Below are 26,129 nucleotides of genomic sequence, written 5' to 3'. Positions count from 1 at the left end.
CTCGATTCGGACTTACTGTCACGGACAAATGGTGAAACATGAAACTCGCTGCAAATCCCAAGAAAGAAACAGTGACAGGCAACAGAACGAACGACAGGGTAATTGGCCACCAAGGACCCGAAATAGGCTAACACAATTGCTGTCCAACGAATAAGGATGAAAGAAAAAAGCCAGAAAAACCAAAGGAACACCGGTTTTACAAATCCAAACCAATCCTATCTTAGGAGAGTGCTCCTTCGGTCGTCCCGCTCCCGCTGCAGGGAGCGGATCTCTTTCTCCAAGTCCATAATGAGTTTGTGAGACCGATCCATCGAGGCCACAAGTGTGGCACCCTCTCGCTTCCACCGGTCCAAACGGTCGACTTCGGCACTACGCCGGCGATATTTGGTTTCGATCTTTTCGCAGAGACGACAGTTTGTCTTCTCGTTCTCAGTCATGTTGACGAGTCTCATACCGCATGTCTCGCCGGTGCGATATTCATAATTGCATCGATGAGCAAAGCTGGTCCAGCTCCAGTCTCCACACGCAAATCTCTTTTGGTTGTAAAAGCACATGCCTATCAGATCTGTCAGTGCTGCTCAATCTGCAAGTACGACATAACCCACTTGCTCACGGCTCCGTCTTTGTTTCAGCTTGAATACTGGGTTGCTATTGGTTGCACCTGACAGTACACTTGCGCTTGCCAGATTTGATAGGCCGGCGTTTGTCTGTGGCTTTAAAGGACTGAGAAAGCTCAACAAAGTTGAAACAAATTTCGAATGAATCGTTTTTATGAAGAAGATCTATTGGCCTGGCTTGAAGATTTCAGACTCGAATTATGAAACCGGATGGATGATTGAGAACTTCACGGCATCCTGGGGGCGCTGACAGGCTTATTTATGTTTCGGACGAAGTTTCTATGCCATGGCTCTATTCTCCCATGTTTGCTCGTCCCACTGTTGATCGACGTTTGTCAGTGCCCGATGGCTTATCATCCGTGGTTCCAGTCCGTGGATTCACATCGCACCTGCCTGACGGTTGATCCGGTTGGCTGGGAGCAGTTCTCCAAGCAGTGGAGACAGTACGATGGCCATGGTATCTCGAATGGAGCCACTATGAACAACCGGTTGCTTCATGGATGCATGCAACCCTCAGCCGTGGCGAGTCCCTCCTCATGGTGATGATGTACGATGGGCCGAAAATCCCTCAATTCACGGCTGCAATCCTCTAGTTTCTAGATTCAACTACTGCAATTATGCCGTCGCCATCTGCCTCTCCCCGCTTTCATGTGGATGCTGTTCGCATGGACTCGCACTCCTGTGATTCTCTTGCGTTTTGCATGGCTGATCCTGCATGGTCGAATCCGTCCCGGTGCTTGCCAGCTGTCGTATTGATGCAATAATCAGGATTTCATGCCCAGGGATAACCCTGTCTACATGCAAGAGAAAAGCTACTGCCTTCGCAAATGTGACGGGACTCTGCACGCCACTTGTGACTCCACCACAATGGGTTGTTATATCTTGATGCAATTTTTCGACAGCCGCAATTATTGATTGGCTCAATGCCTCATCTATCATGAGCACTGACACGGGATTCTGGCCGAACGCCATGTTTTGTCCGCAGAAGTATCTATCCGATATTGCTGTCAGTGTGATTGCAGACGCATGCACATCCCAAGTTATTGCCTTCACTCCAATTCATGGCTCCTACGTTTCCTGCATTTGGGCAATAATGGAAATCTTTATTGGGTCTCAGCATGTGGGTGCAACCATTAGCCCCTGTCTTCTTGTGTTATTCCTGCCGAGCCTTACTCGCCAGTCCATCGAAATTCAGACCTAGCCGTCTTTCCACCCTGCCGCACTTCTCCGGTCCGTGGCTTCAGCCAATAGCCCTCACTCAAGTGGCAATGCTAGAGTCTCCGCGGCCCTATCATTGGCACTGGAGTTCAAGGACACGGTCCACGCAATTGAAATTTATTGTGCCACACCCCAAAAATTAGGGATGCAGGCCAGATAGATCCATTTTCGTTCAGCTGATCTCTCACTCCTGCAAAGAGGGATCCTGCATTTGGCCCGCTCATGTGTGTGTTCACCATCATCCACTTGCTCCTTATGGCGGAAATGATAGGATCGGATTGATGTACGGCGCTCGCCGCAGACACGAACCGTGACACATTCCACATATTGTCGAGCCACATGCAGCTGCACCAAAGCTCAGGGACTCTGACGTGGCACGTTGTTTCTGGCTTTCTGCGTCAATTCCTGGTAGCGATGGCTGGCTCGAAGGCCGTGGATCGCCGTTTACGGATTCTATGCAAGCTCCACCAGGGAGCCAGATGCCATTCACGTTATTGACAATGACGAAATATGACTGATTGCCAATGTGGAATGGAAAATCCTGCAGACTTCTGTGCTTGCCGTTCTGGTCGAGGCCTCTGAGAAATGCACCAATACGACAAGCGATCGTCGGGGAATGCCGCTCAACCACGCCCAGCATTGGACCCAGGAAGATGATCCATGGCAAGATGTTGAGTTGGCAACTGGCATCCCTGATGATGGCTCACAGCCTCAATATGGCCATAACACTCGGTGGATCTATCCTTCGCTGCGGCAAGCTGGTTGCATCCAGCCCCAAAAAGCTCTCGAATCAAATTCCGGTGCCCCCCCTTTGTCTCTCGTCTTACCGCCGAAACCCATCGCCCATCCCTAGTGCACCAAAGTTTCTCCTGGCAAGGATCAGGCCGAGGGTCTGGGAAAAGCATGGTTGTCGTTTCTGCCCAACAAGCGAAGTTGCCGGGTGAAATACTAAAGCGTTTTTGATCTGGTTGGAGTTACCGCAGGCCAATTTTGAGCGCTATCAACCAGAAAAGCCCGTGCCTCAACGTTAAAATTGAATTCCGGGACCCGCATACAGGCTCCCACAGCGTCGGGCTCTTTTGGTCCCGTGATATGAAAGTGAACGGAGGCTCCCGCACCCTACCCACGCGTGCTTTTGGACGGCGACAAATCGCTGAGGTTAATGCTGCCTTTGGTGCTGGACAGCAAAAAAGCCCACTGTCTACATTCTGTCAGGCGTACGGGGATTGGTCGGCCGGTCAACTTATCCTCACCTACAGCCGGCCCAATCGTCCAATGGCAACCGTTAGCCAGGATGTCAGTTGTATGCAACTAACGACACCTTTCCCCACTCCAAAAAGGCATGTGCATCTCATCAGCACTTGCGTTGGATGAGGCCTACGACTACCTCTCATTGGTAGATCGTACTTTCTCTGAGTGGGCCCTCGCATTCGCGTGTTCCCCATTATCATTGTCAAACCTCCCTATGCAGATGCTCTACCTGCAGCACACGTCGTGAACACAGCACCAAATCACGTTCTAGGGGCACTATTTTCTTTTCTTTTTCTTCTGCATCATTTACCACTGCCTACGTTGCAAAGAAGCCCTTCTACCTCGTAATTCTATTGATCGGACAGGGGCACCTCGGACGTTGTCAATTCGAGTTTGTGTGTGGATTACCCTAACATTGCATTTGATTTAGGCCGCCCCAACACCCGGAGGGCATTGATGGGATATTATTAATATATGCAAGCGCATATTTACTTCATATGTCAATCTTATCTACTTAAAGTTCGGGCACACATATTGCTTTTGCTCTTGCTTTCCACACCTTCTCAGAGTCCGTTGACTCCAAGCAACCTCAGAACCTTCTTTGAATAACCAAACCAATTGTTCTCTAGCTCCAACAAGGTCCAACATCCGGCTCCATTCATTTCATCGTCCTTGTACCCTACCTTTGAATGAACGAAACGCAGGCTATGATCCCCTCCTCCTCCCCCCCCCCTTGCCGGCTCTTCCTTGCAAGCCACGAAAGAATTTGTTCCTACAACGTTACGATGCTACAATTGAGAATATCCCGCAATGAAGTAAGTGGACCCATACGGAAACTGATGAATTAGCAAAGGCTTTAGCCGAATATCCTGGCCAGTCTGCTCTCGAGTTAGTCCGCTCACCGCGCACGCTCGAACCCCTCTACAACAACGCCTCTGCCTATTACTGGGATGCCCGGAAAGAACAACGTCACCTTCCCATGCATCATTTAGCGACATGCTTTGATCGGCTGGCGGCCCGTCAGCCGTCAGAATATGACCTAAATATCGTGGTGTGACGGTCGACCAGAAGTACGTTCGTAGCCGAGCCTAGAGCCCACATGGTGGATACGATATTGTGTGTGGTTAATGGCAGCCACTGCCTCAACTGCAAGTCACGTATTGGACTCCATCGCTAGAGTCCCCCCGCTTTAGTTTAGCCTCTGCTGCAGCTACTCTCAATATCATTCTCACATTACACGATGCCCTTCGACGTCGCCGTAGGCCTCTCTCTATGAAAACCTTCCATCTCTTTCCTAATTTCGATTCGATTGATTGCAAACAGGTGATACCTATTTCCACATCAATCCCTTGTCTTTAGCAATACATGATATATCATTATGGGCATGCCAGCTGATCCCAAGATCCCGATGTAGATCCAAGTAGCATGGTATATCAGACCAACGCGAATTAGCAGCTGGGACTTCTAAGGGGCCTTTCATTTCATTTGTATAAGGCCGGTCTCTTAGGGCAAGCTCATTGCCCGATTAGGTTAGCCCGGCTGTTTCTGGCCAAGTGACGTCAATATGATCCTATGGCCTGCAGAACTTGGAACGCAGAGAAGAGCGAGAAGTCTCAAGACTTTCTTTTGATCGGTTTTCCCTGATAATGATAACAAGCAATCCTTCTGTCTAACAAATTGCTTTCCTCCAGTTCATTACACTTACAATCTCGATACCCAAGCCCAACCACAACAAGGTATCTCCACCAACCATTTCACTTCTGCGCCCGAAATCATCCCCGAATTTCATATCCACATCTCACAGAATGTGGAAAACCATTATTTCAGCCGGCCAGCAAGCCACCCGAGTCAGTTGGAGCCAGGTCTCAAAAACCACCACCCAATCCCTTGCGACCCCAACAGCAACAAGAACGCCCTTCAGCACAACCCCTCTGTTTCAGGTCGAAAAGGGCCAGACCTCGCTCGACCGTGAAACATTGAACCCGGAGCGCTCAGAGACTGCCAAATCTGGTACGGACGCCGAAGTCGCCGAGCACCCCTCTGCATTCGACCCATCGAACACAGCACCGGAGAGCGAGCTCGCGGCAACTGAAGAGGAAAGCAGACAAGAAGGCAAGAAGGAGAGTCCTCTAAATATGAGCCCAGCCAATAAGGGTGCCAGCTCTTACAGGCACCCGGGTGAGGAAGGGCCTGATCGGAATCGGGATCGCGGCGTTTCCAGCACTCGTGGGTCGCCGAAGAAGGGCCGTAGTATTCATGTGAAGGAGGATGGGACTCATGTTTCGTACCGGGATTGAATGCTCTGTTCATACTGTTGCGGGCGATAAATGGTCATATCATGCAGTGTCTTCGGCATTTCCAAATACATGTCATATTGAAATTTCGATCAAGGCAATCAAGTAATTTGTCCATAGCCGCATAACGTCATAAGGCCCAAACCATAAGAATTATACAAATGTGTGTTTAAAAACAGACATAGCTCATTCAAACGCATCGAGGTCTTCAGGACGAGCTTTCCTTGCCGTATTTGATAATATCACTGCCAAACAAGGTCCAGACCTTCTCACTGCCCTTAGGAACATCACCTTCCAACGCCTTCAGACCAGCATTGACAGCAGCTTTGCCAATAACATCCGCCTCCTGAGCCCAACCATCTTTTAAACCGGAGTGCAGCTTGCCAGCCCAGTTCGCAACGAACCGAATCCCAGCCTCGAGCGGCCGGCTCTCCTCACGAGTACCAGCGATCAACCCAGGGCGTAGGATGACCATGTGCTCAAAGCCAATCTTCTTGATATCCTCCTCGATTTCTCCCTTCATGCGGGCATAACCCATGTTGGAATCCTTGTTGGCACCGGTAGAGGAGATCAGCACGTAGACCTTAGTGCCAGCTTCATGCGCGGCCTTGGCCAGCTCGACGTTCAACCCATGCTCGATTTTGTATTGGTTCTCGAATCCGCCTGCGGCTGCTCTTGTGGTTCCGAAGGCGGAAAAGAAGATACTGGGGGTCGGGGTGAGGGAGGAGAGCTGGCTTGCCCAGGTGGCGGTATCGCCAGACACGAAGTTGGTGAGTTTGGCTGGGGGCGTGCCGCTAGTAGCTGGCGGAGTGCGACGGGAGATGGTGTCAACGCGGGTTACAGTGGGGTTGGAGATAAGGCTGGCGAGGATATGGGAGCCCTATCGGTTATACGACTTTAGCTCAGGTTCTAGGCCCAGTATGTTTGGGAAGTTTGCGACGAGTAGATTGAGGAGTTTTGCTTGCAGGATGGACACTTACCACCATCCCCGTACCACCGATCAATGCGGCATTCACCATGTTTGTATATCTGGAGTTGCTGTTAGTGTAGATGTCCGTCGCGTTTGTACAGCATAAGGTATCAAGAGGGGAATGCAGTGGGAGCTCGAGAATCCATCTAGGCGCAGTGCCTTTCGTCATCCCGAGGAAGAGCTAAACTGCATTTGGTAAGCGCGACTTTGTGCACAGTAATGCACAATAATGTGTGCATAACCAGTCGCTCAAATCGTTCCTAAACCGAGGAGCCGACATGCTCGCGAGGGACCGAGAATTGAGGACTCCATTGGAGCATGCAATGTTGTTCCCATGAAAGATAAACCTAGCGAGGCCGCTTCTCGATGCGGGTGCCAAAGTCCAATGCCATGGCAAAGAGGGGGCTCAGCTCCTCGACTTATCTTATAACGGACGGGCTAACCAGTTAGTTTGAGGAGGACCCAAGCACCGACTCGCTTCGGTACGAGCTTCAGGACTACTTGGAGGCTATGAATGAAGGTAGAGTGAGATGTCCGTATGACTTCAGTGAGACGGATGCTATGATCGGGTTGCTTCTTGAATACGGTGTCCAGACTACGCGGATGACTCTGGCCAGTGCCCTCTTGACCTACTCTGGTGCTACACTATTTTCTGCTCTACAGCCGTGGCTCTCTAAAAGGGGAAAAACACGACACAGTTTTGTTTTGACGTAATGGTCAACTGCATGTTTACTCGAATTTTGAGCAATATCGAGAAGTCCAATTTATGTATCATTAAATAACTCGTACCAACTCAGACGAGCAGTTTATTTGGGAGTCAAATTCTTAATAAACCCACTTTACTAAAGTTATGCACCTATCGGATATGTTGTGCTGCTGAAGCAAGAGTACCGAAGTGGTCATGTATAACCAGATGTGCTGAGTCTTGGAAATGACGGAGAGGCATTCTTGATTGAATGTTGATTAAGAAATCGTTGGATTGCACGGGGGATTATTCCAATGTCATCATGCCCATACTATGCCTGGTTGTTCATGAAACTGTCTCAGCCGATACGTTCTAGGATTGAATCCAATATATTCCCCCGAGAGAGGAGTAACCACTAGTGGGATGTTCCATGGAGAGACAAGGTTCCTCTAGTTATCCATCCCAAGGTTGACATGAAGCTTACACTTGTATATATGATCGACAGTCACGTCAATGCTTGTAGAGGATGATCAAATACATATAGCGATGCTATACTTCACAACGCCTATTCAAAGAGCAAAAAATTACTGTTCAAAGATAACTGCGCACTCAACGCTTCGAATAGATATAAATCAATGGTTAGTATATGGAAAAGTGTACCCGGGTACTTCATCGAGTCATAGTAGGCTCACCATCTCGAGAAACTTTGGAGCTAAATAACGGTTTACTGAAATGATAATCATTACATACAACTGCTCGACTTGGATATATACTGTAAAATACCCCTCTTGTCGTGGACAGAGTTCTACTTTCCTTTCAAAATGTCTCTTGACTCATTGCCCATCGAAGTAATCTATCTTATTGTCTCGTATCTGCCACGGCGCAAAGATATGCTGTCACTCCTACGATGCAATCGTATGCTTCATGATATCGTGATCCATCCCCTGTACAAGCAAGACAAGGATGAACGCAAATACGCTGGAGATCATCCATTGCAATGGTTGATAGAAAGAGGGTTTGAATCGGGGGTCCAGCGCATGATATCGCAAAACAACCTAGATGTGAACATGAAACTGTGCCCCCGGTACTACATGTGGGCCAACACACCTTTACTCTGTGCCACCAAATCTGGTCATACGAATATTGCAGAGCTCCTTCTGCGCAATGGAGCCCAAGTCAATCTCGACACAGATATGCCCGCGTTGCAATATGCTGTGAGACTAGGAGACTTCAACATGACCAGCTTACTCCTCCAGCATGGAGCTCATGTAGACCTTGTTTCAAGCGGTATTTGTCCCCTGGGACGTGCCCTGGAATGTGACACTTGGAGCTCGGAGACATGGAATAACCCACCACCCGAAGGAGACAAGAAGTTTGTCAATATAACCTCGTTGCTGCTGGCTCACGGGGCAGATCCAAATTTCCAATACGGGGATGAATTGCCTACCTGTCTTCACAGGATGACTAGGAGGCCATGGATTTCGATGAAGAAACTGTTCCGTCTGTTTCTCGACTATGGTGCTGACTTAAATGCGCAAGACTCGGGAGGAAACACTCCCCTTCACGATTCTTTTGCCCACAACGCCTTCCTAGGAAATAAGAAGGCCCAAAAAAAATTCGTGGAATTGCTTTTGAGATCTGGTGCCGATATTAACATACGGAACTGGAAAAGAGAACCACCACTTGGTATCAGATTTGGGGATCCGGACATCTTTGCACAGGCCTTGAAACCAGGACCGAGGACTCGCTGCCACGTTGAAAAGGGAACCATGGCTCTTCATAGGATTGTGAAAACCAATTTGCGAAAGCAAAAGGTGTTGACATGCATGGTACGGCATGTCTTTATGCCTTTGTCCCTTTGTGCAGACTGAGCCTTTGCTTTGTCAGTTTGCTATGTCTTTGTTAGTACAGGCTTCATATACAGCCTGTTTTTCCATAGATTCATAGCACGCATCTTCTTCCCGATTTTCCCTCCATGCTAGTTCTCACTAGCAGTCCTCCTTCGTAGCCTCATCAGGTTATGACGCCCTCCATTTTCCCCTTTGCTTAGATCTAGTAGATCTATCCTTACTTTACATGAGCATCTCCCCGCGGGGGAGCCTCACCATCAAGAATAGCACTGTCGATAGGCTATTTCTTGCTTCATTGGGAGAATAGATTTGAGGTCTATATCTCTCACTTTTTGTTGCATATACCCTTTGACATAGAGGGGTGCACTTTTGATTTGTATATACCCTTTGTTAAAGAGGGGTGCATTTCTGACTTCTTTATCACTTTTTACAAAGAGAGTATCTTAACGGAGTACTATCTCTTTATCCTTGACAAAGAAGTGCATTCATTTTTCATCAGCCACGATGGCTGAATCCTCCAACCAACCAGTAGACCGAGACTAGTATGCCAAGTAAGATGTCATTGTTGCAGACCAAGCTGTTGGTCTACCGGAAGTAGGGAGTTTCAATCTCTACAAACTCACCCCACCGCTGAAAGAACGAACCGATTTCGACAACTGGATGGACTAAGTGGAAAAGGTCCTACGGAGCCACAAACTTCACAATCTGATTAACACCGACATCCTATGGCCCGCTGTTAACGATCTAAATGGAGAGAAATGGCATACTCTCTCCCTACAAGTGAGGATATAGATGACGAGTAGTATGGACCACACCCTGGTTTAGGAGATTAATGCTCGTGGATCAAAAATTGGTTTCGCCGACGACTTTCTTGCCGAATTGAAGAAGTATATGAAGGGTGAAGGTTATGGTGCTTTAAAAGCAGCTGTGAGAAATTTCAAGAAGCTATCTCGGAGTCAATTTATAATAAATAAGGAGTTTATTTATACTATAAAGCTTCGTTATAAAGCTATCTATAACCTAAATAGAGAACTTCCCCTATACTACGCTTTAGAAACTATATTATTAGAGCTTAGTGATATACTAGAACTTAGCGGTTTTATCGTTATAAAAGATAACGAGCTTAACGCGATTAAGAAACCGGCGAAGATAATTACTATTATCGATTTTTATCGGTATAGTACTGCTATTCTAGACTATATCAAATCTAGCAATGTAGACTCTCTCGCTCTCTCTACTTTTAAGAAGCGTATAACCAATCTATCTGGATCTCCCAATCTATCCGGATCTTCTTCTACACCGGCTACCAATTCCAATTCGAACACCAACAACAACACTACGCTTACGAATAGGCCGCTAAAGGGTGTATCTGCCGAGGAGCATACAAAGAAGTGGTTAGCGCACAAACCAGAGAGAAGTGATAACGGAAACTACTCTTACTACGGCAAGAGACACGGAGTGAGCAGATGTTTCTATCTATATCCTAAGCTTCGCTATCTAGGTTGGATTCCATCGCTAGGTTTATAGATTTACAAGAAATCGACAAGTGCGCCAAATGTGGTATCTAATAGCACTGAATTCAAGCAAGACAAAATTCAGCCTATATACGGATCCCAAACAGATAGGACCCGCTAGGCGAATCTCTCTACACTAGATGCCGGATCTGCATCTAGGTTTATTATAACATCTATCAATGTCAATTTCTGCAAAGAAGGTTTCAATCCTTCTTATGATATAGTAGAGAACCGATATGGTGAAAACGTGATGGCAAAGACTGCTATCCGGGAGGATGACGTAGGTATGGACCTTACTGATTCCCTCCAAAAAGAAGGGAAAGAGGTTATCCAGCAATCCAGAGCTGGAGCCTAGTAAGAGCAAGATTATGCTCTCATTGCAATCCAGCTATCTGCTACAGCTCTAGGATATCTATAGGTTTTAGATACTGGCGCTTCGGAGCACATTTACAGTGACGAAACTGCTTTTTCTACCATATAGGCCTATACAGCTGGCTAGGAATATGAATGGTGGACCTCCGGCAATGAGAAAGTTAAAGCGGATGCTTATGGTATTGTCAATTTGACTCTCCACCTTAGAGATGATATTGTGTATGCAGCTTAGGAAGTAGCTATCCGAACGACACTAGCTTGCTATTAAATTAGCATTCACTATATTTATAAGAAGGGTGGATAGTACAATCTGTTTTCACTTAGGACTGCCGAAAAACAGCTAGGAATCTGGTAGAATAGCAAGACTGGAGCTTTATATGATGAATACGACAAGCTTATTGGCTATACTAGAATGCACCAACGAGTTCCCTTTTTATAACTCGCTTCCCAAGCTCTCGGTATAGCTGTCATTTCATCAGAACTAGCTCACCGGAGACTAGGCTATGCTAGTAGTCATGCTACAAAAATCAACTATACCGACCTTAGTTATGATATGTAGGATGAAGAATTCAATTGTGAGGCTTGTAAACTCGGCAAATCAAAGCGGATTGTATCTCGCTCCTAGCAAGCGAGAGCAACCAGAGTAGGCTATATGTTTTATATCGATCTACAACCTGTATCTCCTCCTGGATTTAATCCAGATGCGAAATCTAATGCTAGCAAATATGACAGAAACCATGTTATGATCATTACGGACGATGCAACCAGATACCGGCTCACACTATATCTAGCTACTAAAGCGGATGCTTCTCCAGTTCTCCAGAAATTTGCTTAGGAGATGCACCAGAAAATGGGATGCTGGCCGTAGGAATGGAGAATTGATGGCGGAACGGAATTCTCGGTTTTTACCAAATGGGCTAAATCAATGCATATAATAGTCACTTTGTCAGCTCCCTATGCATATGAGCAAAACGGTGTTTCCGAGTTCTCTGGGTTTTATCTTTTACAAATCGCTCGGACTATGAGAATCGATGCAGGTGCACTATAAGAACTCTGGCCAGAAGCTGTTAATACAGCTGCATATATCATCAATCGACTAAGAAAGCCGATATTAAAATATAGAGCTTAGGGAGATCAGATTTATCACTAAGCTCCTATTATGGTATGGAGGAAATCATTGAATATGAGATCCCCGGAGAACGTCTCTCTTTCCTTCCTTCGAGCATGGTATGCAAAAGCATATGTTCATATCCCGAAGGAAAAGCGCGTTCAAAGCCAGAAAATGGAAGCTAGAGCATGGATTGGCCACCTCGTTGGATACGAGGGTGACAATGGTCATATCTATAGGATTTATGATCCTAAAACTAAGAAGGTCTCCAGACACAGAGATGTTGTGTTTTGGGAGCAAAGATAGGGTATTCCTCACTATGATGAAAGGGATATTATCACTGGAGGATAAACTATCGATGCACCTCCCCCTATTTCTTATAGGGGTGTTAGTTCGCCAGTTATTACTACTAGTAAGGTTCAACAACCAGTTCAACAACCAGTTCATCTCCCACCATTGGATGCTAGAGTGTAGGAACTGGATGAAGAAGAAGAAAATACTCTCTTCACAACACCTACACAGGCGGAGAAAGGGAAAGCCCTAATGAGAGGAACATCGACAGGTTTATAGACTCTATCACCAAGCGTAGGAACTATCCCTTCTCCATCAGAGAGAGACAGAAGACCGGACATAGACTCTTCTTCTTCCCCGGATCCAATTATAGCTACTCCTACACCATAGACAAGGCAGTCAAGACGCCAAACTGTAGGAATCCCACTAAGAAGATTTGACGAAGAACAATGGGATGCATATGGAAGAGCTTTATCCGCCATTGGTATTGCTTTTGCTACTATCCCGGAAGGTCTGAAGACATAGCAAGTGAAGATTCCCCGTAACTACAAGGAAGCGCTAAATTCCCCGGAGAAAGATCTATGGCAGGATGCCATGAACAACCAGATCACCAAATTGGAAGTAGCGCAAGCTTACTAGCTAGTGGACACTCCGCCGAAAGGAAGCACTATCTTGCTAGGAAAATGGGTTTACGACCTTAAATGTGACAAGGAAGATTTTATCACAGAGATGAGGGCAAGATGGGTCATGTACGGCAACCGCCAGCGACTAGGATTCGATTTTGACGAAACCTATACACCGGTTGCGAGACCCGAAAGCACCAGACTTTTTCTATCTATGGTTGCTATACGAAATATGTATTGGGAGCAAATTGACTATACCACTACATATCTTAATGCACTTATTGATAAGAGATGCATTTTCATGAGACCACTAACCGGATACTACACTCCTTCTTCGACGTTAGAATCCCCTTTCCGGCTAGACCAATTAGGAGCTAGCAAAGTCTGTATACTAAAGCAAGCATTATACGGACTTCGGCAATTAGCAAATTTGTGGTATAAAACGCTAAAAGAGGAGCTAAAAAGACTAGGTTTCGAAGAGCTTCTAGATGAAAGATGCATCTTCACATATAGAGAGAGAAATCTCTAGCTTTTGCTCTATATTGACGACACATTGAGCGCTGCTTTGGATAAACGACAAATCCAATGGTTTAAAGACAACATCACCTTCAAAATCAAGGTGGTTGGTGAACCTATAAGGTTCCTAGGAAGCAGTTTGACCAGATCTCTATCCAATGAAATTTTTTCTTTATCGACCATTTTTGTCGACTAAGCTGCATATCTCGAAGATCTACTATAGACAGCGAGTCTAGGCAAGGTTTTATCAACATACCTGCCTATAAAGTCATCCTATCAACCGCCTTTCTCTACAACTACAACAGAGACTGACACGGTCTCTCAGATAGTCTCTTCCTCGGAAATAGTGTCTTCCTCCGAAAAAGCAGCTTTTGGAGAAGATGTTAGCAAGGTTGCCTGGTTAGGCATACGCACAAGACCCGACATCGCTTTTGCTATAAACAGACTGTAGAGAAGAACTGCAAATCCTAGGAAGTAAGATCTTGATGCTCTTTCCCAACTACTACGCTATCTGAAAGGTGCACCTAGTTATAGGATACAACTAGCAAAATCCAATTTAACACTGATTGGCTATATTGACTCTTCGTTTAACGACTGCGAAGATGGGAAATCAATAGAAGCATATGTCTTTTACTATACTGGAGCGCCAATTTCATAGAGCTCACGGAAACAAGACATTGTTGCCATAGGAAGCACTATTGCTGAATATATTGCTCTCGATAGAGCAGTGAGAGAAGGTCTTTATTTGAAAAAGATCCTTATCCAGCTGCGTTTACTAGATGACACGAAGCCAACTCCGATTCCAATTCCAATTCGTACTGACAGCGACAATGCCGTTGCCATTCTCAACAAGGATTTACATAACAAAGGAACCAAGTGGTTGGATGTCAAATACTAGTTCGTGAAACATGCTATAAAGACCAAGCAGATCGAGATCCAGCTTATCGACAGCAAGGAAAATCCGGCAGATGCTTTAACAAAAGCACTGCCAAAAGTCGACTTCGAAAGACTTCGAAAACTGCTGGTCAGCAAGAAGGAAAAGACGGGTTAAATTGTCATACTGAGTTGCTTTTTACTGCGTCTTTGTCTATGTTATTACTGCAATTTTTACTATACATTTTACTATGATTTTTACTATGCGAACCAGATTGATTTTGGCTTTTGATGCTCAGTCTGGGGGGGTGTGTTGACATGCATGGTACGGCATGTCTTTATGCCTTTGTCCCTTTGTGCAGACTGAGCCTTTGCTTTGTCAGTTTGCTATGTCTTTGTTAGTACAGGCTTCATATACAGCCTGTTTTTCCATAGATTCATAGCACGCATCTTCTTCCCGATTTTCCCTCCATGCTAGTTCTCACTAGCAGTCCTCCTTCGTAGCCTCATCAAAAGGGCAAAAAACAACGTCAGATCAACACTGTATTGATAGAGCTACTCTTGGAGCACGGAGCTCGTGCAGACCAAGTAGTTGATGGAAAGTGTGTACTGGACTTGCCCGCGACAGGGATGTATCCGGTACTGGAGGACTTGATAGGAGTGAGAATGACTGCAAGGGGAGCTTCGAGGAAATCTTCAAGCGAATCTTCAAGCGAATCTTTTGTCAAGGACAGCTCCAAGGACAGCTCCACCAAAGAAGTCATCTCAGGTGGAAAGTAGCTGGTCGACGAGAAAAGCCTAGAAATACAAGAAACCAATGAAGCTCACGAGAACACTGTCCCGAAGGAAAGCCAAAAAAAAGACTACCAGGAAGCCCACGAAGTTCAAGGGTTCCTCACGAGACGCAAACCGAACTCAAACCATGTAGTATTACCCCGGTGGATTGTGCACAGGGATGAAAGTCCAATTTAGACGACTTCCTTGGAGATACGCTCTTATTTGAGCAGGGAAGAGCGCCAATTGCCGTTGCTATTAGATTATGGTAGAATTGCTCAAAATGCGAGAAGATATTCTAGCTTTCAAATGCAAAGGCCATGATGGCGTAAAGGTCTGTATGACTATAATTGATCTAAGATCCAGGGAGATATTATATGACGTCTCGTGTTTCGCATACGTCTGCAGGTTAAGACGAGTGCAATATCGGGTCTTTTTTGGACGAGATACAAGACACGGTAGTTCGTGCGACTTCGAGGATAGGTGGAGTGGGAACTAGTGGAGAGACTACAAGCCCTAAGAATGCTTAGCATTTTGAGTATAGGCTGATTATGCTCAGTTGTAATAAAAGAACCCCTAATAGAAGGTAACGTTGGTCTGTCTATGGACATAAATGGAAGTTCGAGTATATTAGCCGAAACAGCCGGATAAGTGATACTCCTCAAAGACCAAAGGTTTTGTGAATAAGCCAATCAAATTTTGGCGTTCTTGGAGAGCTTCTTCTCTTCAGCCTGATAGAGCTTGACCAATTGGCGCACAGACAGATCGAGCAGCACGTCTTCTGAGCCACCTGGAATACGGGCACCAGGAACATCGCGAAGAATAGCTAGAGACGTGGTTAGCTTGTTTCAAACGCATACTGATACTCCTGTGAGCATACCTTCGACCAATTCACCCTGACCAGTTTTAGTAAATCCATTGCCCCCAAACAACAAAACGGCTGTTTGGGCACACTCGTTCAAAACCATAGCAGACTTTGCTTTAGCCAATGCCGTCAATCCGCCGAGTTGACGATCTCCTTCCTCTTTGCTGAGGTGAACTAATTGGTACAAGATCTGCTCAACCCACGCCCACATAGATTCAAGTTCAGCGCCTGCCTTGGCAAGACGGTGGCGGACCACGGGTTGGTCCATTAGCGTCTTTCCGAAAGCCTCGCGCTTCAGACAGTACGAGAAAGCCGCAGAAAGGGCCACACGAGCTTGGCGAGTGACCCCAACAGCAATAACAAGTCGCTCGTGGTTGAAGTTGGTCATGATGATACGCATGCCGTCCCCTTCTTTGCCAATGATGTTTGACACAGGAACCTTGACGTCGTCGAGCTCAATGTATGTGGTCCCGCCTGTGATCTGACCTGAGACTTTAAGTCGGCGCATCGAGACGCCGGGGTGGCCCTTCAAAGGCACAACCAGAACGGAAAGACCTGCGGCTCCTGGTCCACCGGTGCGCACCGCCATGGTAGCATAGTCCGACCAAATACCATTCGTGATCCTGGATATTGCGATCAGCTGGCAGCTTTATTATTATTGCAGAATTGTCTCTCACCACTTCTTGGATCCGTTCAGGATGTAGTGTTGACCATCGGCGCTCTTGACAGCAGTTGTGGTGATGTTTGCGACATCACTCCCGGCCTCGGGTTCCGTGATGGCAATACAGCCTCGCTTCTTACCTGTGAGCAGTTCGGGCAAGAACCGCTCTTGCAACTCAGTGCTACCAAATTTGTAGATTGGTGCAATTCCAAAAGCGAACCCAGCATTTAGGGAGCCACTAGGGCCACTGAGACCAGACCGGGCCATCTATTTGCAAATAACCAGTCAATTACCTTGCGATTATATATAGTCAGACAATTTTCATAGCATACCTCATCACAGTAAATTCCGGTGTAGATGTAGTCCCAATCCTCGACCTTGACTCCCAGGATATCATTGATTCCCAGGCGCTTCAACCAATCCACAGGTAATGGGGCCGGCATGTTGGGCAACAGCATATTATGCTTGCAGAACGTGTGGAAAACATGCTCAGGAACTGTTCCTTCACGCTCCCACTCCAACGCATGCTGAATCAAGTTTTCTGTTGCGAATTTACGGCATGCTTGTTGGAAGCGACGGTGGGCAGGCGTAATGTAGGGAGAAGGGAGGCCACGAATATAAGGCGGCTCTGAGAATGGAATGGGATTTGGTGAATTGTACGCCATAATGAACGAGTCAACAAAGAGATATATTATCAGAGAATGTATTTGGGAATACGCATTGGACTATATTGGTGTTTATGTATCAGGATCAATTATCTACGAGGGGATGGAATGGCTTCTCCGCATTCTGACGACCGAGGCTCGGTGTGGTTGTGCAGATCCCGTGCACAAGCGTGTGCACAAGCACATCACGTGGCGCGCTCGTCGCTAACATCCACGGGTACCTACATCGTACATACCTAGGTAACAAGATGTACCATATCTCCTCGGGCCTTTTTTACCTTAGCTGCCGCTTATGAGCATACTTGTTGTCAGGCTCCGTGAGTTTCTGTCCGGGGTCAGACTCAGTGAGCTGCTCAGAGCCATCTTGTGATGAGTTGGTCCGATGAACGCTTAGTGAGTGCTCACTGATGGTGATTAGATGCTCACTAGTCGCTCGCTAAATGCTCAAAAGGGTATCTATTAGGCAGTTAGTCTACGCTCAGTTCATACCTGAAGGAGCGCTTGGCGGTCACCATTTAATGGCACCCACTTTTCACCGTGCTCTATGTCTAGAGGTATAAGGTCTTCTGGTCTCGTTCTCCTCTTAAATAACGCTGTCGAGTACAATAGCGCAAAACAACAAGGCATAGAGTCTATATATTACGTGGGGCCTACGACAAAAAGAATTTCAGTTATATTAAACCACTTCGAGGATGATATGCCACCTGGGCAATGAAATGCTTACACCTGCTGAAGTGATCTTCAGCTGACTCTGTGGGCGTTTTAGTCCTGGGGGTATGGAATATTTGTGGCGTGCCTACAAGCGCTGGAGATACAATCATTCAGCTCAGCCACCTCCTAGGACACAGTCAACAGTCAACAGCAGTGTCATCAATACTGAAATATTTACAGCTGCCTGACTCATTTGTAAGGCCGCGTCGAGGGGTTTGGTCTGGCTAACGGAGCTCAGCTGCAGCCCACTTCTCCTTCCTACTTTTGTTTCGTTGAATTCATCATCTTCAATAGGAAGCTGCGGTCAATTGTATCCTTCCGTCTTATTGAACCCTTGAAGGGGCCCTACTTTCTCACCGTGCGCATCGACACCGAGCCACGCCCGCTCTAGACAGAAATCTCTCTCTTATTCTATAAAGGGTCATTGCTAATCTATCTCTCTAGATTTGCCTCTTCTAACCTCTAGGGCGAGCGACAACGGTGTTCCCCGGCAGACCGTATATAACTAACCTAATTAAGATGAGGAAGAACTGTGTCGAAATTAACCTACACTTTTCAGCACTTTCGCAGCTACGCCTCTGTATGCAGTCAACAAATAGTAACACGTCTGTCAGCGCTTTACTTCCAACTGGTCCCACAACGGAATCTGAATATATGATGCCTAAACAAGTGTCGCTAACTCTATGCGTATTACTAAATTAGCGTCTGCCACATAGTGACCACTTTCAGCTCATATAGAAAACGCCCAAAATATTGCGGGGTTCCCGGGCGAAATAGAAACTAGCGAGCAAGAAGTACATAGCACATATATATAAAGAGTGCGCTCGTCTTTTGAATTTGAACGGTCAGCAGTCAGAACCCAACACAGCCTTGATATACCTGAACATTGAGTCTTGTCTGGACACTCAGATTGCAATATTGAGCCCTTAGTATCTACCCAGCAGTTCATCACAGGTAACTTAGAGCATTTCCTAGGCGGGCATTATATTTCGGAGCTGATATATTTATAAAGTCCAACAGTATGATGAGCGCCGATGTCAACGCCAATGCAGGCTGCAGCTATATCAGTACTACCATCGATCCTGGCACCTGGTACCGGCTCACAAATGCCTATCTCGGCACCTCGATCGCCCTCGATGTGGAAAATGATGGCGTGGGCAACACAGAGGGACGTCTGAAAATGGCACCTTGTGGCAATTACAGTGGCCAATTCTGGCAATTTATTCCGCAGCCATCTTCCGGGACGTACAAGATATGCAGCATGTTTCTTGGGCAAAACAGGGCCCTGGATGTGTACGGAAACGACAAGACCAAGCCGCATTTGGCGACGGAGGGGAATTACTCAGGCCAGCTGTGGACGCTAGACGGCTGGGGTGACAGCACGTGGAGACTATCGAATGCATATTCTGGTAACCTTCGCCTTGACACATACTCTGATACACACGAACCCTTTATGGGAGATGGAGATCATACGGGACAGCATTGGACTATTACAGCGATTAGAAAGATCTAATCTGCTACGTTTACTTAGCCATCGCAATGCAGCAGACGGGGTGGGTGAAGTTCAAGATATGATTTCTCGATGGGAGTGTGTCCAGGCCTGGTTGGAGCGCTACTGAATATATATTCGTATTTTGACCACATTATATGTGCCTTAATTTCTCTGTGCATGCGCGCCGACCATTGACTGAAACCTTCTGAAGCACACTTCCCACACTCCTCTCCAGGTAACGCGTTTAGTATCTCTTCGTGATTGATATATTTCTGCTCCCCCGCTACACACGCCTGCCACATTTATGTACTTGCAGCGAACGGCGGAAATCCCTCACCAGTGATAGAACTGTGTCTTTCCGCTGGTTTGTTGTTTTTCAAGACAGAATCACTCACTCTGTGTAGTATCTCTTTTATCAGGCTTGGGTGAGGTGGCAGGTTGTGTCCGAAATTAGGAAAGACAGCGTCTTGGGGCGGAAGTACCAGGTCTAGACCCTGTTCGGGTCCGTCGAATTGTCTGTGTAAAGGTTCTCAGGTTGTCAGGTCTTCGGCGTCGCCGTTAATTTTGAACGACTCAGCTCTGTGGGGGTATGCGCTGGCAGTGCCGAGATTCTGCAGGCGGGTTTGGAAATGATCACTTGCATATGCCAAGGTTTCTGGATATCCTACGGAACTACCAGGGTTGGATGGGCATTCTATTAGGCTCTACATTGGTCCGGTAAACTCCGTTGACAACATGGGTATTTAGTCGGTAGAAGCGGCCAGTATAAGTATCCCGTCTTCTAAGAGTCCTACGTTAACTTGATAATATTGGAGGGATAGAGGGGCTTCGGGGTTCCTAGATATCGGAAAGTAGGTCAAACAAAGTATACGGACTCGAAAGTAAATCCCGCGGAGAGTAAGCAAGCAAGCAGCAGTGACTAGCGAGTAGTCATTAGCTCTTCTGGGGCTTTGACCATTACGCAGACTAACTACCAAGGGTCGAAAGTAACCATGCCCATGTAGAATCAACAACTGGTGGGGAATTATGCACTAGGTATGACGGGCTAGGACCTAGGACTCGGCGATTAGCTTATTAGGTTAAAGTAGGCAGTGATTGCCGATGAATCTCTACAACGTACAGATTGGAATATGCAAGGTGAGGATCTAATGCCATCCTTAGCGCTCAAAAAAGGAATCGGTATAATAGTGATTCAAGTTACGAATTCATTGTAGGATCTGCTGGAGAAAAGGGCTACTCGCGATTATAGTGGACTATCCAAACAGGGTTCTCTGTTATCACTCTGAGTCTGACACCAATCAATACCTTAACTACCTAGGTCCGCTCAATTCTACATTATCCTACGAAAGGGAACAAACAAGATGAGAGAGATAACAAGCCAAGATTGCCAGTTCAGTACAAATAAAGCGACGCTTTCACTCAATCTTACAGAAATAATCCCGCTTCTGGTCGGAGTCGACCCTTCCCGGAAGTTCCAGCTTCTTCAACAATAGGTGATAATAACAGGTGGTCGACCACATGGCAAGGCCTGCAAGTAGACTTTCACCGTTCTCCCGGCTGAAGTCGTGCGTTCAGTGATAGGTCGCGCCTCGTGAGATAGAATCCCTCCGTTGTAGTACTCGGGATGCAGCTTCACTGCCGTATCATCGTCATGCAGATTCACTTGCGCATCGCACCAGAAGTCGTAATTGTGGTAACCCACAATGACACTGAAAGTAGTGCCTGATGAGGTCTTGATACGAAGCATGCCTGATGTGCCGCTCCCACCCATCTCGAGGACAAGCTTGTCGCACTTTTCTTCGGTCCAAGTGCCGCCATTCGCGTAATACCAGCACGTCTTCTCAACTACCGTGAGGACCTCATTGGTCTCATTGACGATCGCCACGGGGAGAATGTAAGTCATTTTGCTATCAGACAATATAACAGTTAGCTCCGGTCAGAGGACGCAGCGAATAGGTACCTACAATGTACGAGACAGAGAAGGGCGATCAGCTCAACGAAACGACGGTGGTGAAAGAAAAACTGAGAAAGAGCAGGAAACAAGTGGCTATGGCTTTTAAATGGATCAATGGAACGACAAGAGATACTAAATTACTGCTTGCTTATTGGAGACTGAGAGTGAGGCAGGAATAAGTTTGTGGGCTGGCTGAACTTCCTCGGACAGACCATAAGCACACCCCCTTCTCCTACCAATGCGACCTTAGGCATGAATAAGTTTTGGTAATATGAACAAGAATAAAACAACAGAAAACCACTGGCCAATCCCAATATTACTACTACTGATAATGTCGGCTTATTATCCCCACCTCGGCTATTTATCCTCTCTTGCAGACATCTTGTAACGATCCACCAACATCCTCCTATAGGAATAGGAATAGGAAGTAAAAGCCACCACTGCATTGTTAGAATCTGAATGCAAACAGTCCTGCATCTGACAGACATATCAAGCTATTCAAGGGCGCAGAACCTTCCGTATCGCTCCACCTCCATTGACAGTTCGTCCGGACGCCCCGGGTTAAGGAACGTTTCCATTACCCTCGATTGGTTTGTTAATAAAACTCAGCTAACCAAAAGGAAAGATGGCTGCAGCACCCACGGATCTACCTAACTTGATGGTTGAGGTCGCTCGCCGCTGAATACCTCCTATGACCCCGGCAACAGCCGCTCATACAAGGGACTCTTCAGCTGACAATGGGTCACCGAGACCCAACCAAAAGGGGGATTATAGAATGCACATTCATTTGATATATCGTAGTCCGAGCTTGGCTGAAAGCCGAGGACCTTAAAGTATGGCGGTTGAAGGGGCCGGGGAGTCCGGTGCTGGGCCGGCCAGAGCAATAGCGAAATTACGACCTTTTTATTGGTTATATTGTGCTTGCATAAGTTGGTAGTAGCTATATTGTTTCAAGCACTTGCATATTGATGTCTGTTATAGTCTAGATTATGACTGGTTGTTATGATTCTAGAGATACAAGTGGGGCTATATCTACTCAACTACCCCCAGGGCTAGAAGAACAAGTACCCTAAGCCGGTTCTCTAAAGAAGCAGCCTATGAAGCAATATCTCCTTATAGGCCACATAACCCTTAGTAGAACAGGCCGCAACCCGCAGCTGCCCATATTACTATGTAGTGTTGTCCTAAGACCCCAAGGTACCTTAACATATAGAGAGCCTTACGTCTCAGTTACGAACGTCATCAGTAACAACTAACGTTAACTAACTACCTAGGTAGGATCCTAACAGCATTCCGCTCCTTATGGCCCATTCCAGTGTAATGTGGCAGATGAATTTTCATTCATCACTGAGGGCCTTGCCAAGAGACTTGGACGACACGGCGGTTTAGGTGCTATATATTGCTCCACTGCTAGCACCGGACGATACAGCAGTCTTACCGTCCTTGGGCTGCTGTTCCTTCATGCAAGCGCTTTCCAATATATTGGTCCATTCCCCGCTGGTCCCAGCGTGGCTATGTTTCAGGTGTTGCCGGAAGTGGTCGGCGCGGTAGAACTTCTTCGCATTGTTGCACTCGCCGAACTTGTGCACGGTCGTCAGGTGCTCGAACCGACCATCCCAGTCTACCTGGGGGTAATTTGTGAATACTTTGCCGCAGTACCCGCACATATCGCGAGACGGACCGAACGCGGTCTGAAAACTGATGAGTGCGGCGCACGACCAAGAATACAAGGGTAGATAAACAGCATTCTCGTGCCGTCTGACCTCCGCCTTGTTCTTTAAATGGCAGTCGAGTTGCTCGGATTCATGCGCACTAGTTTGGGGATTAATGGAATGCCTCGCAAAATGGAGTGAAGACAGGAATTACCGCAAGTCAGAGTGATTCTTAAACTTCCTGGGTTTCTTAGGGCAGCAATTGCAGGTAAAATGTTCGAGGGATTTGGGAACGACAGTCTTTGACTTCCACCACCCGGTTGCTTTTTGAACCGAAGAGAGGACCCCGCGAGTCTTGCTGGATTTGTTCTTGGATAGTAGCATCTTGATATGCTTCTTGGTCCCCATATACTTGCTTTTATCGTGAGCCAGCTGTGACGGCAGTGTCCTGTCCTGCTCCTGCGAGGCAGCACATCTAATGTCTGCTTGATCGGATTCTAGACCCATACATTGGTCCAATCGATAACCGAATTCCAATACTTGTAGAGTCCGGTCGACGTAAGCCTCCTCAGATACCTCCTGTGCCACCAGGATCCGAGACAGAAGACCGTTGAAAGACAGCTTCATGTCGTCGTACAATACCAAGAGGTTCTCGTCGCGTTCACCTGAATCAAAACTCATATCAGTAATGGCGGACCGAGTCGTCACGACTGAAGGTTTATCTAACATGTATCCACATCCATAATACCATACAACAAAGTGTAACGCTTGTGGATTTTATAGAGCAGGTCTCTAACTCCAGTTTCGTAACACTCCTTAGCAGGCGTTGTTGTCTTGCGAAGAATAAAACGTGACCTGGGAAAGGCATCTTTGAGATGCCCCTCAATCAAATCATCCATCGCATGGAAGAGAGAGTGGCCTGCTTCTATCGACTCATCCGATACCTGCGACCCGGTCGAGTGCGTCGACTCCTGTGAGGCCCGTGAATTAACCGAGTGTTTTGATTTCGGACTGCGATCGTCCGTCCCATAGGAGGCAGAGCGACCTGCTTCTATCGACTCATCCGATACCTGCGACCCGGTCGAGTGCGTCGACTTCTGTGAGGCTCGTGAATTAACCGAGTGTTGTGATCTCGGACTGCGATCGTCCATACATCGATATATCTCCTTTGCGGAAACTCCACAGGCTTCGCGTGATGCATTTTCATTCGGGACTTGCGGCTTTGTAGGTTCCGCCGGGTCCGGGTCCTGCTTCTCTTTCATACAAGCATTTTCTAAATGTTTCATCCAGGGGCCATTGCTACCAGAATGGCGGTGTATCAGATGCTGCCGGAAGTCGTCGCTACAATCGAATATTTCAGTTTCATTGCATTCGCCGCACTTGTGCACGGAGGCCAAATGGTCGACCCGCCGAGATTCTGAGTCCGGCTCGCCGCTCTTGGGGAACGCTTGGCCGCAGTAGCCACATATGTCACTGGATAGTCCGACTGAAGTCTGGGCCAATGGTGATATAGCATGAAATGCCCACTGCCATCCTTGGAGGAAGGCGCACGACCATGAATAGCGTTGGAGACGGAGGGAGTCTTGGTGTTGCTTTGCTTCACTCATGCTTTTGAAATTCTTCTTTTCCCTCTCGTGAGTACTAGGTTTTGCAAGTCAGTCGTTGGAAGGGCCTGGGGGATTTGCAATTGTTGAACGCCAGCAAACCCTACCGCAAATTGTATACCCTGCTGAATCTCCTTGGGTTCATGGGACAACAGGTGCAGATGTACGACGGGTTGGTGTTGTCCATCATCAGAGGAATTTACGACGCTTCTTCTTTGCTGCGCGCCATGAGTTTATTAGAATCGTCAGCCGAATTTCGCGAGTCCTGAGATAGAGCGGGGCATGAGGCGCAGCCCGACACTACTGCAAGGTGAGAACCATCGCTGGCCCACATCGAGAAAGAAACCTTCAAATGCATCCGGATTCCATGAGCTCCAAGACCATGGAGGAAGATGATCTTGTCGAGTATATCAACCGCTCGCTGGACGAAGAAGAGGAATTTCACTTCCTGCGCTTTGAATTCCTGCAAAGACTCAACATCGTGAAGCTGCAGCTAGATTTGGTCCGGTTGAAAGGCCGATTTCAGGGCGAAAAACGTGCGTCGATTCACGATTTGGAGACTCTCGAGAGCACGCTGCAGAAATATGGTAAGAGGTCGCTCATGAATGAATCATAATAGAAAGTGTCTCGCAATATCTCACATTTCACCCGTAGCCACTGCAATTCGGAACTACCAGTTCCTCAAGGGCAAAGCAGCCCTTGACAAGGCCGAGACACTTAGGCGAAAATTGCTTTTGCAACGCTACTTTCGATCTAGAGTCAACGACCAGTTCCACTCCCACTACTGCTCTTTTCACGACGCAGAGGACAGAGTCGATCCTTTGCGGAGGGCCTTGATGCGGTATATGCCTTCATTTCTTGCATTCTCCGACGAAGAAAAGATGTCGAGGGCAAGAGAATACAGCGAGGGCAAAGCACCGCGAGAAGTGTCGGTGTTTGTGGATCGATTGACGCGGTTCCTCGTCGCTATGACTGGGGGCATCTTCCTGGTGGTACCCATGATCATTATGACTCTGCACCAGTCAAAGGCTAAGAGTCTGATTACGGTCTCGGTCTGTATTGTTTTGTTTGCACTGATTACGGCTCTTGGAGTGCGCGTGTCGAATGTGGAGACATTGATGTCTACGGCAACATATGCTGCTGTCTTGATGGTATTCCTTGGGGTGAATAATTGAACAATTGTACTGCAGAAAAATACAGAAACTATAGGAAAAGGTGAGCTTCAAGGATTCGTGAAGCTAAGCAGCTTGTTAGGTTTCATCCGGGTGTCCTGGATGCACTATACCAATTATACCGATTACAGGATCACCCGTCACAGTTGCTATCTAACGCAGCAAATCATCTGTGGACGTTAAAAAGCCTTCATGTTGTCCAATGTGCCAGCAACTGTTTGTAGCGTACAGTCGATTGCTGATAAATCTTGACAAGCTCTTCGTACAAGCTCCCTTCCTTTTTCCTATTATGGTCAACTGTAAATGAGGTATCCGTTGGAGCAGCCGAGTTCGATAATTAAAGAAGGCGAAGAGACCACATTCCGACAATGATATCTTTCTCCTAATTAACTATGTC

The 26,129-nt window shown here is 47.0% G+C and overlaps 10 protein-coding genes across 10 annotated transcripts; 5 read left to right on the top strand and 5 right to left on the bottom strand.

Moving 5' to 3' along the window:
- Positions 1-215: 215 nt before the first annotated feature.
- Positions 216-1,073, bottom strand: N7489_007617 (uncharacterized protein; the record flags this gene model as incomplete). The annotated part of the gene is made up of 2 exons (XM_056713367.1): positions 216-556; positions 1,007-1,073. 2 exons carry the CDS (start codon positions 1,071-1,073, stop codon positions 216-218), a joined length of 408 nt encoding a protein of 135 aa, XP_056567082.1.
- Positions 1,074-2,451: 1,378 nt separating this feature from the next.
- Positions 2,452-4,279, top strand: N7489_007616 (uncharacterized protein; the record flags this gene model as incomplete). Its single annotated transcript, XM_056713366.1, has 4 exons — positions 2,452-2,648; positions 2,819-3,131; positions 3,940-4,137; positions 4,169-4,279. The coding sequence occupies 4 exons, from the start codon at positions 2,452-2,454 to the stop codon at positions 4,277-4,279; spliced, it is 819 nt and encodes a 272-aa protein (XP_056567081.1).
- Positions 4,280-4,891: 612 nt separating this feature from the next.
- Positions 4,892-5,383, top strand: N7489_007615 (uncharacterized protein; the record flags this gene model as incomplete). Its single annotated transcript, XM_056713365.1, has 1 exon — positions 4,892-5,383. One exon carries the CDS (start codon positions 4,892-4,894, stop codon positions 5,381-5,383), a length of 492 nt encoding a protein of 163 aa, XP_056567080.1.
- A 205-nt stretch (positions 5,384-5,588) lies between these two features.
- On the bottom strand, positions 5,589-6,399 carry N7489_007614 (uncharacterized protein; the record flags this gene model as incomplete). Its single annotated transcript, XM_056713364.1, has 2 exons — positions 5,589-6,260; positions 6,361-6,399. 2 exons carry the CDS (start codon positions 6,397-6,399, stop codon positions 5,589-5,591), a joined length of 711 nt encoding a protein of 236 aa, XP_056567079.1.
- A 1,457-nt stretch (positions 6,400-7,856) lies between these two features.
- N7489_007613 (ankyrin repeat domain-containing protein) lies at positions 7,857-8,906 on the top strand (the record flags this gene model as incomplete). Its single annotated transcript, XM_056713363.1, has 1 exon — positions 7,857-8,906. The coding sequence occupies one exon, from the start codon at positions 7,857-7,859 to the stop codon at positions 8,904-8,906; it is 1,050 nt and encodes a 349-aa protein (XP_056567078.1).
- A 6,742-nt stretch (positions 8,907-15,648) lies between these two features.
- On the bottom strand, positions 15,649-17,147 carry N7489_007612 (acyl-CoA dehydrogenase family protein; the record flags this gene model as incomplete). The annotated part of the gene is made up of 4 exons (XM_056713362.1): positions 15,649-15,782; positions 15,837-16,444; positions 16,499-16,749; positions 16,815-17,147. The coding sequence occupies 4 exons, from the start codon at positions 17,145-17,147 to the stop codon at positions 15,649-15,651; spliced, it is 1,326 nt and encodes a 441-aa protein (XP_056567077.1).
- A 1,732-nt stretch (positions 17,148-18,879) lies between these two features.
- On the top strand, positions 18,880-19,371 carry N7489_007611 (RICIN domain-containing protein; the record flags this gene model as incomplete). Its single annotated transcript, XM_056713361.1, has 1 exon — positions 18,880-19,371. One exon carries the CDS (start codon positions 18,880-18,882, stop codon positions 19,369-19,371), a length of 492 nt encoding a protein of 163 aa, XP_056567076.1.
- A 1,462-nt stretch (positions 19,372-20,833) lies between these two features.
- Positions 20,834-21,253, bottom strand: N7489_007610 (uncharacterized protein; the record flags this gene model as incomplete). Its single annotated transcript, XM_056713360.1, has 1 exon — positions 20,834-21,253. The coding sequence occupies one exon, from the start codon at positions 21,251-21,253 to the stop codon at positions 20,834-20,836; it is 420 nt and encodes a 139-aa protein (XP_056567075.1).
- A 1,436-nt stretch (positions 21,254-22,689) lies between these two features.
- N7489_007609 (uncharacterized protein) lies at positions 22,690-24,563 on the bottom strand (the record flags this gene model as incomplete). The annotated part of the gene is made up of 3 exons (XM_056713359.1): positions 22,690-23,116; positions 23,171-23,621; positions 23,705-24,563. 3 exons carry the CDS (start codon positions 24,561-24,563, stop codon positions 22,690-22,692), a joined length of 1,737 nt encoding a protein of 578 aa, XP_056567074.1.
- A 379-nt stretch (positions 24,564-24,942) lies between these two features.
- N7489_007608 (uncharacterized protein) lies at positions 24,943-25,735 on the top strand (the record flags this gene model as incomplete). The annotated part of the gene is made up of 2 exons (XM_056713358.1): positions 24,943-25,147; positions 25,215-25,735. 2 exons carry the CDS (start codon positions 24,943-24,945, stop codon positions 25,733-25,735), a joined length of 726 nt encoding a protein of 241 aa, XP_056567073.1.
- Between the last annotated feature and the right edge of the window lie 394 nt (positions 25,736-26,129).

The sequence above is a fragment of the Penicillium chrysogenum genome (genome assembly GCF_028827035.1).
Source record: "Penicillium chrysogenum strain IBT 35668 chromosome Unknown utg000004l_segment0_segment0, whole genome shotgun sequence".
NCBI classification, from domain to species: domain Eukaryota; kingdom Fungi; phylum Ascomycota; class Eurotiomycetes; order Eurotiales; family Aspergillaceae; genus Penicillium; species Penicillium chrysogenum.
Note: the sequence above shows the minus strand (reverse complement) of the source record. Positions and strands in the feature narration are given on the sequence as shown.